Source organism: Protopterus annectens, chromosome 3.part1 (assembly GCF_019279795.1).
Source record: "Protopterus annectens isolate FY-2018-M chromosome 3.part1, PAN1.0, whole genome shotgun sequence".
Lineage (NCBI taxonomy): Eukaryota > Metazoa > Chordata > Ceratodontiformes > Protopteridae > Protopterus > Protopterus annectens.
Window position 1 is genome coordinate 1695611449 of NC_056732.1, and position 10128 is coordinate 1695621576.

Genomic DNA, 10128 nt, shown 5'->3' on the forward strand with positions numbered 1-10128 from the left:
CTCAATCTTCCAACTCCAAAATGTGGAACCGTAGTTGTCCGCCTTTCATATCCAAAATATGGGACACTGCGTTTAATCATGTGGAACAATGGGAAACATGTACAGAGCACTTGCAATACGAAATATGAAACACTGTCTAGGCTGAATGTAACCCTTAGTAATTTGTCATAAAATGTAACTTGCTATGAGGAACAGTGTAAAAATATGATGCAAAATTAGGGACATTTTGCAAAATCAAGGACAGCTGAGTGGTATGATATCAGACACTTTTAGTATGGAACAGCCTGTGACATATAGTTTAAGACTCAAAAATGAGGAACATTCATTTTAACGAAGTACATCTGAGTTGTATGTTAAGGCGTTTTCTTCTTTTCGCAGAATAGTACATAGTTGAATAACCGAGGCAAATCGTACATCCTCCTGGTGTGGTGGAAGGCAGCCCTCACACTTCAAACTATATGCATATATATTAACTTTTGAGAAAGAAGGGAGAAAATTAGGAAAACTGAACATTCACTTTCTCATTCGTCTCCAAGTCCTGCCAACATGACAGGATGCATGCAATATTTTAGGTCTGACGTCCTGAGTGTGACTTATCCATTTGGAGACAGCAGGACTCCCGTTTAGTAACATATGTGGAAAGATAAAAGTTTTTCTACAGGAAGATATTAAGTGAGCAACATTGAGTCTCAGTGGTAAGATGTCTGCCTCACATTTGAAGGATCTGTGATTTAGCCCTGATCAGTGGTCACTGTCTATATGGAGTCTTACATGTTTTCAGGGTGGGTTTACAATGGATTTTCTCCCACGTTCTAAAACACATTGTTTGATTGGCTACATTAAAATGACTACATATTTGTTGTATTTACCTTTGCCTTTAGATGAAAAAGGACAAGTCCTTTTATATTGTTAAGTAAATAAATGCATTTAGTGAATGTCTGGACTTACTAATATAGACATTCAAAAAGTAATACTGCTAATCCATAGTACTTCGAATACTGCAATGAAGAAGGTATCCTAGACCAAATCTAGCCACATATGTATTAGTTCTGAATATTTGAGTTCCTCTGAAAAAGCATGCCAGTGACAAATGTACTAATAGTTCCATTAAGAAATCTCAAGCATCAGAATGCTGAGCGATGAAAACACCCCAAAACTAATGCCCCCGATTCACAAAGGAGAAAAAAAAATATATATATATATATATATATATATATATATATATATATATCTACTGCAAATTTTGCAAGGGGTACCTTCTGATGTGAGAGATAAGCCCGGATCCCAATATACATATAAAAACTCCAGGGTTGTACAAACTCAAAGAAAGGGGAAATCTCCCAGAACAAAGGCATTATTGTCTGTACACACTTCCAAATTACCCATAAATGATTTTCAATGAAAATCGAGATCAGTCTTGTTTTCCTTGACTTCTTCATCTTTAGCCAACTGATGCTCAAGAAATTCCATCTTGGCCACCTGTTGCTATACAAGTTTAGTATACACATGATTATTCAGATGTAAAATATTTAAAATCTTTGGAGGTCAACAGAGATAGTCCAAAGTTAAAAAAAAAAAAAAATCTGAAGGAACCAAGCCTCCATGACCTCCAACTTTTTTTCAGGTGGCAAGCCCCTGCACCTCCCATCTGTGTCTGTGTGTGTGTGTGTGTGTGGGGGGGGGGGGGGTTCTGCTCTCCATACACCTCCAAACAACTCCAGGGTCACACTTCAGTGGAAGACAGGGAAGAACAGTGGATGTGAACTGCCAACTTGCACAATGCAGCACAATGTAAAAAAGTAAAGTGAAATGTCACATATTCATCTGTAAGAATACTCAGTCATGTCTTATACTGTACAAAAACATTTTTTGAGTTTGAATTTGAGTTTAAATAAAACAGCATGTGTGTGTATATATATATATATATATATATATATATATATATATATATATATATACATATATACATATACATATAGATAGATATATAGAGATATACAGTGGACATAAAAAGTGTATATACCCTTGTTAAAATGCCAGTTCTTTGTGATATAAAGAAAATGAGACCACGATAAATAATTTCAAAACTTTTCCCACCTTTAATGCGACCTATAACCCGTACAATTCAATTGAAAAACAAACAAATCTGTTAGGGGAATAAAATAAAAAACGTACAATAAGCTGGTTGCATAAGTGTGCACACCCTTAAAGTAATATTTTTTTGAAGCACCTTTTGATTTAATTACAGCATTCAGTCTTCTTAGGTAGGAGTCTATCAGCATGGCACATTTTCCTTGCAAAAGTGCTCCAAATCTGTCAGATTGCAAGGGCATCTCTTGTGCACAGCTCTCTTCAGATCACCCCACAGATTTTCCACTGGATTTAGGTCTGAGTTTTGGCTGGGCCATTCCAAAACTTTAATTTTCTTCTGGTGAAGCCATTCTTTTATTGATATGGATGTATGCTTGGGGTCATTGTTGTGCTGAAAAGTGAAATTCCTCTTCATCTTCAGCTTTCTAGCAGACGTCTTAAGGTTTTGGGCTAAAAGTGACTGGTATTTGGAACTCTTCATAATTCCCTCCACCTTGACTAAAGCCCCAGTTCCAGCTGAAGAAAAGCAATCCCAAAGCATGATACTGCCACCAACATGCCTCACCATAGGGATGGTGTTCTTTCGGTGATACGAAGTGTTGTTTTTGCATCAAACATACTTTTTGGAATTGTTGCCAAAAAGTTTAACCTTGGTCTCATCAGACCATGACACATTTTCCCACATGCTTTTGGGAGACTTGATGTATTGTTTTGGAAATTTTAGCCTTGCTGGATGTTTTTCTGTGTAAGAAAAGGCTTCCATCTTGTAACCCTACCCCATAGTACAGACATATGGAGAATATGGGAGATTGTTGTCACATGTAGTACACAACCAGTATTTGCCAGGAATTCCTGCAGCTCATTCAGTGTTGCTGTAGGTCTCTTGGCAGCCTCCCTGACTAATTTTCATCTTGTCTTGTCATCAGTTTTGGAGGGACATCCAGTTCTTTGCAACGTCACTGTTGTCCCATATTTCTCCACTTTTTTATGACTGTCTTCACTGTGTTTCATGGTTATATCCAATGCTGTGAAAAATTTTTTGTACCCTTCTCCTGACTGATACCTTCCAGCAATGAGATCCCTTTGATGCTTTGTAAGCTCTCTGCAAACCATGGCTTTTGCTGTAGCAGGCAACTGAGTAAATGTAAGGAAAATCCTACTAGGACAGCTGAACTTTATTTGGGGTTAATCAGAGTCTCTTTAATTGATGGCAGGTGTGTACCCAAGAAGACTGAATACTGTAATTAAATCAAAAGGTGCTTCAACAAAGTATTAGTTTAAGTTTGTGTGTGCACACTGCAACCAGCTTGTACATTTTTTTATTTTTCCCCTGACAGATTTGTTTGTTTTTCAATTGAATTGTACAAGTTATAGGTCACATTAAAGGTGGGAAAAGGTTTGAAATGATTTATTGTGGTCTCATTTTTTATATCACAAATACCTGGCATTGTAATAGGGGTGTGTACACTTTCTATATCCACTGTAGACATATAGATAGACATCACAGCAAGAGCTTCTGCGGTTCAATTATGGGCTGGTGTACCTTCTGTGCATGGTCTGTATGTCTTCCCTGAATTCCTGTGGGTTTCCTCCTGATGCTCTGGTTTCCTCCCACATTCCAAACACGTGCAGTTGTGGACTGGACACTAAATTGGCCATAGGTGTCAGTATGAGTGTGTGGTACAGAAGAACAACCACGGCAGATCTAGCCACCTGGCAGTTTGAACCTTGGCTCTAGATGATTGCCACTGTTGAAGTGACACCCTGACTCCATGTACAAAAATGTGAAAAGGGATTGGGATGGATGGATGTCTACAAACAAATAAACTAAAACTGCACATCAATGAGTAGTTTATTTTGGTAAAAAGATGAGAATGAGTCATACTTTCATTGAGTATATGATTTGAGTGCAAAAAAAAACTTTTCAAAAGGAACTAACCAATAACAAAAGCATAAAACCAAACAGACAATTATGGGTTAATGCTAGATTTTCCTTTATGCAAATTGTATTGTTACATGGGGTCTATTGTGGCAGTAACAAATTATGAGAAACTCGCACTCACAAACATAAACACTTTTCCTTGACAGTAAATAAGGTAAACACGTGCACAACTGGGGTGATTTGCCACTGATTTATCTGAAGGCTATTGATAACTTTCCAGTGATAGCTGCAGAACATAACCTGTTGTAAAGAGTGTGTCAGTGAAGTGGAGCTGTCGACATGACAAGTTTTGTATGCTAATATGAAGTGAAAGAAAATTACAAGTTTGCAAAGCAAGATTGTAGCAACTGTTGATGATTAGCAATCATTAACTTGGCTGGCCAGGAAGAATGTAAAGCACAGCAAGTGAACTGTAACGAGGCCTGCTTTGTAGATTTCAGAATTAACACAAATACTTAGCTACCCTATTGCACTTCTCATCAAAGTGCTATATTTAGCCCCATATGGACATGCTGTTCGTAATCTGTTTTTCGGAATGAAGGCATAAGTGCAAAGGCTATAAGGTATCATTTAATAACAGCCCAAACGTAAAGAAAACAATGTATATATATATATATATATAGAGAGAGAGAGAGAGAGAGAGAGAGAGAGAGAGAGATGATAAGTCATTTAGCTTGCAGTACTCATAGCTAGATTAGTTGACCGTATCTGTACCCATTATAATTGGCATCCTTGCTGCTGACTACAGAGACAAAATGAGGCGAATAAGAATGTTGTCTCCACCCCCCCCCCCCAAAAAAAAAAAAAAAGATTAGGAGACAGGGGGAAAGAGGGGACTTAAAACAGCAACAATAAATCATTCGCGCCCGGCGGTTGCTCCCAGGAGAATTTTTTTTATGGATTAAATTAAGCACTTCCATTCCTATCTACCACCTGATCGCAGCCCTATAAATCCCAACAGCTGATCTGAAAGACTTTAGAAATCCAGGATTTCGGGCTAGCACTGCGGAAACATATTATGGGAGAGAGCTATCGCCCGGTCCTGGAACAGAAAAAAAAAGGATTGCGAAAGCAGTAGCTAAAGCTATAAAAGGGGGTGCGGGGCTTCAATTTCAGCACCTTGAAGCGGGACGGCTGCCAGCTCAGGGAGCTGTCCAGTCCTGAAGACGCGTTAATCGGTGCAGAGAAAGGGCTACACATACTAAACGAGATTCTTTCTACTTGCAATTTCACCGTCACCAACACGAAACAGGAAGGCAGCCAGCACTGGGAGCTGTCCAGTGCTGAATTAGCAGGATTTTATAGTGGATCATTTAGGGGGCCTTCGAATTGCAATCATTGAGCAACAGCGTGAAGCTCGAGGTTTCCTGTTCCTGGACATTGTTCACAGCAGAAGACCTCCAGAGCTGGAGTACCAGCATCAACAGTGTTTGGCACCAAGGGAGGACTGGCGAATCAGTAAATTCCAGCACTCTTCTTAACAATAAGGGACTTATTCAATGTGGGATCTCAAGCAAGCGTAGCAAAGGCCACGGTCCTACGCATACATCACTCTTCCAGGCATTTTAGTTTTGCCATCGCTGCTACTGCTTGGCAGAGCGCTAGTGCTGAACTAGCATTTCTGTATCGAGCAGAAACAATGCCAAGGTCTTTTCTGGTCAAAAAAGTCAAGCTTGATGATTTCTCTTCTTCCGATTTTGAGAACTCCTATGGCCGATCAAGGGCAGATTTCAGCCTCAGGCTACACGAAAAGGGTATATTGATTCAGATTGTTGTATCTAGTTTTTCCTCATGTACTTGTTACTCTATAGAAGTATTTGAATGTGTGCGTCTATCTATGTGTACATTCTGTATTACAGGGGTGGGAACCTAATCAATTTCGGGAGCATACATTTCTGCTGCAGCATGTTTTACCTATGGCATTCCTACATTCACAAATTAGCCTTTGCTGGAATGCACTACTGAAGAGAACTGTACTGGACGTTATGGTAGCATGTGCTGTTGCTCGGCACAATTGTTGACTCTGCAAGTTTAATGAAACCCAATAGCTAAACTGCAGGGATGCCGTTAAAAATAGAACCTGTCAGAAATATGCGATAAGTGAAATTTCTGGGATCTGCAATATCACTGAAAGGGCATTCAGTTACTTCCTCCATCCAAAGTGCACATATATAAATTGTAGTTTACTAAGTTCAAGGGCAAACTCTCTCTTTCATTAAACCACACACACACACACACACACACACACACACACACACACACACACATATCTGCTCGTGTCTATCAAAAGGTATAAGCAGACTTTATTTATTTGTTGAGGAGATACTGAAGAATTGCTTATGCCTATCAGTTTTATATTGTCTCAGTAGCTGTTATTATTATCACATTTAAAAGTACTGTTTTGGTGAGAGTAAGTTCTACTTTATCGTTTAAAGTCAAACAGGTGGGCGTTGCTGACTTCTGTAGTTCAAGCAGAATAATACGGTCTCTAAAGTGGTCTGCTCAAGAGAAGTACTCGTAATTGTCTGCAATATGACCTTGGCTTTATTTATGTCTGCTACAGTGTTACTGAACTTATATTAGCGTGTGTTTGAAATTGTACCTCCACTGAAGCTCTAGCAAACAGCAATATCTTAAAGGGCATATTTTAACTGGTTTATTCGGTGTTGGTTAACTATTTCGTCTGTTTTACGTTCTCAACTAGAGACAGTGCTGATTTATGAAATCAGTGCAAAATCCCAACGTGTAGGGAGAGGCCATGTCTGTGGTAGTTGAAGATTTACTTTATAAGTTTGCTGGAAGTGTTTTCAGTAGAAATCATATTAAGATGAAAAAAAAACCTCTCGAGAAATGCATCTCGAGAGATGAAATTCAAATCCCCATCACTATTTCGATGATGATTTTGTTCTTTTCATTTTTATCTCTTTTATAGGATACATTAGTGACTACATCTCGAAATCAGTCTACGACGAGGATCATGAAAGTGCAATTAAAGTGCCCTCGCCAGAACCTCTGTATGGAGGAGTACACGGGGATTATGAGGCTGCAGACTCGGATCAGCCAGACAGTCCTCATTCTGAAATCACAGCTGGGTACATCAATGGAGACAATGCAGTGAGCGAAGGCTACACAGTCGACGCTTTCTTCATCACAGATGGAAGGTCAAGAAGAAAAGTTATCAATGCCTCTAGGAGTATTCAACGCCATACATGCAATGAGTGTGGGAAGACCTACGCTACTTCTTCCAATCTAAGCAGACACAAACAGACACATCGCAGTCTGGACAGTAAAATGGCCAAAAAATGTCCAACCTGTGGAAAGATATATGTCTCCATGCCGGCTATGGCAATGCACCTCTTGACCCATGACCTCAAGCACAAGTGTGATATTTGCAGCAAAGCCTTCAGCAGACCTTGGCTCCTTCAAGGTCACATGAGGTCACACACAGGCGAGAAACCCTTTGGATGCGCTCACTGTGGCAAAGCTTTCGCCGATCGATCCAACCTCCGTGCCCATATGCAAACCCATTCAGCTTTTAAACATTTCAAATGCAAACGGTGCAACAAAACATTTGCTCTGAAGTCTTACCTTAATAAGCACTACGAGTCTGCCTGTTTCAAAGGTTTAGTGCCGCCTTTAAGCCCCATAGAGGCCTGATTTCTTTTGTGTTGCCCCAAGACTTCAACTAATAGCACGTGAGAGACTTTCTTTCAACAGAAGAAACTACAACGTTACTTGAGATGTTCGCATGGACCTTATAAGTACTGTTTACTAAAAGTGAACAAAATTAACTGTAATCATATTTTTGCAGAAATCAGTGAAGACATTAGATGTCTTTTCTAGTTCCTTAAAGGTAAAAACGTTTATGAAGATAATATTGTACTTCGGCCAATGACCACAAAGTGTTCACGTTTAAGGTAAAATTACCTTCTGTTATTATTCACATTCAGCCATAGTTTGCTTAAGTTCCATTTATTTAATTTATGCATCCATTTATTTATACGCTATGAATTCCTTTATTTATTGACATTGAAAATCCATCACAATTGAGTTGCACTTTGTTTTACTTTGCTGCCAATATGTACTACTATGCCAAAGCATGTGCCACTTTCAGTTGCCATCTTTGTAAAACTTTTGACATTTTTTTGCATGCAGAAAATATTGAAACTATGCCAATTTTAGTAATACTTTAATTTTTTTGCCAAAACTTTAGATAGTACTTGAGGGCAATATTTCTCTTAGGAGTGATAATGAAACTATAGAGCAATAATCATGTAATGCATGTTATTTTTAAGACAGTTAGTATTACTGAGGAATCAGGTACATTTTATCCAGTATTGTTAATAGCAACAAATATCAGGGATTATGCCAATGTAGTATTATAGGGTATATGATGAACAAACTGATATCTTCCTTATCTTCTATTGTATGCACTGCCTGCCTTCTAATTCTTCTTAGTTGTAGAATATGGACTTGTGGTGCTGAAGGAACAGCTCCAAACCACTCAGCCTGGAACAAACTAAGAGGGTAATCCACACTGGCTCTAATTACTACAGCTCTCGATTCCCTGTTTTGTAATGTTGGAGCCTGTGAACAAGTGTCACTGGCAAACACAGAAAGAAAACAATACACAGCTCTTGGGAAGAAGGAGACATGTTGCTGTCCTTAATTTATAGCCATGTGGATGGCCCTACATTTCTTGTTTACCTGTGAAGCACTTCCTTTTAGTCTTTCCTTTTAAGAAGAATAACACAGCACAAGAATATTAAAAAGAAAAACACTTTAATTGATAGCATTCAGGTAGAAGGAACTTGTATTAGATAGACCTCTGTTTTTGTACTTCAAAATGATCTGTATATTGCAAGAAGCCTTGTAAATACTATTTGGATCTTCACTTGATTTTTACAGCTGTAAAGGATACTATAATGTGTCAATTATTTTCCTGGAGATTTTGTTCCCCAGAATTTTTGAGCCAGTATTCAGATGATGTAAGCACAATGGCACACTGCCTTTTGGCACTTCACTATAATAAAATTAAATTCTTAATAGAAGATATGTGTTTTTTGCTTCTGTTTTGATGGAACAAAATTCAAATATTTCATTACACTGATTGAATCCTTCTTTGATATGTGTTGCATTTAACAGATCATACAATAAACATTAAATTGGTGTGCACTTCCCTGTTTAATACTATCATTAGTTAACAAGATTTTTTTATTGTAGTTAATATAGTCCCTGTTAGGAGAAAAAGCCAACCCACCCTTTCTTATGTCTGGGGTTTCACTAGTCTCAAATAATAGTTTTGTTTTGCCTGAAGAATCACTTTCACATAGAGATCATTTCACTTTGGTTTCAAGACAGTGTAAAAGGAGGGGAATTGTGTATTAACGGGTGGTTAACTCATTCTCCTTCGATATCACCTGGTGTAATGAGTCAGGGATTATGTGCTTCCTTAAAAACATAATTTAAGTTGATATTCTTGGAAAGCACATCAGATAGTTACCACAAGCTGTAAGAATGGAGGAAAAGATTGTCTTATTCAGAGCAGATACTATTCTATTTGCATTTTTCTGAACTCATTGAAGTTTGACATTCTTACAGTATGACTACTGCCAGAATCTGTTCCACAATACATAGTCTGTCCTTCTCTTTCATCTTTGGACTGAAGGGGTACCATCATAGCCACAACACCTGTAGCACCTTCACTCTGGGTTAAAACTAAAACTTAAAGGCAGTTATAAACATTAATCAGCCGCTTAGCCATGATATGTGAAAATGTGGCACAATTCTTTGTATAGAATGACAAACGTCCATCTGCATGCATCAAATCTTTTATCTTTGCCAAATTTCACTTTTCCCTTGTATACTGTGCAGAATATTATGAATGCTACTGCATTCATGTTATCAAATGACACTGGCAAGAGCTTTTAAAACTGGTATATCATCAAAAGATTTACACATTTAAATGCTTGCAGCATGTGTTTATGCATGTGTGTGTGTGTGTGTGTGTGTGTGTGTGTGTGTGTGTGTGTGTGTGTGTGTGTGTGTGTGTGTGTGTGTGTGTGTGCGCTTGTGTGTGTGTGTGTGTGCGTGTG

General features: G+C 38.4%; 1 protein-coding gene across 1 annotated transcript; it reads left to right on the forward strand.

The window, feature by feature from the left end:
- The first annotated feature begins 4859 nt into the window (after window positions 1-4859).
- SCRT1 (scratch family transcriptional repressor 1) lies at window positions 4860-9081 on the forward strand. The gene is made up of 2 exons (XM_044067710.1): window positions 4860-5787; window positions 6966-9081. The coding sequence occupies exons 1-2, from the start codon at window positions 5673-5675 to the stop codon at window positions 7688-7690; spliced, it is 840 nt and encodes a 279-aa protein (XP_043923645.1). The 5' UTR covers window positions 4860-5672; the 3' UTR covers window positions 7691-9081.
- The last annotated feature ends 1047 nt before the right edge of the window (window positions 9082-10128 follow it).

What these genes read in the sequence shown, in the direction of transcription:
- SCRT1 (XM_044067710.1), top strand. Translation starts at nt 5,673, where the DNA reads ATGCCAAGGTCTTTTCTGGTCAAAAAAGTCAAGCTTGATGATTTCTCT. An exon ending in CCTCAGGCTACACGAAAAGG is followed by an intron (nt 5,788 to 6,965) that starts GTATATTGATTC and finishes TCTCTTTTATAG; the next exon opens with GATACATTAGTGACTACATC.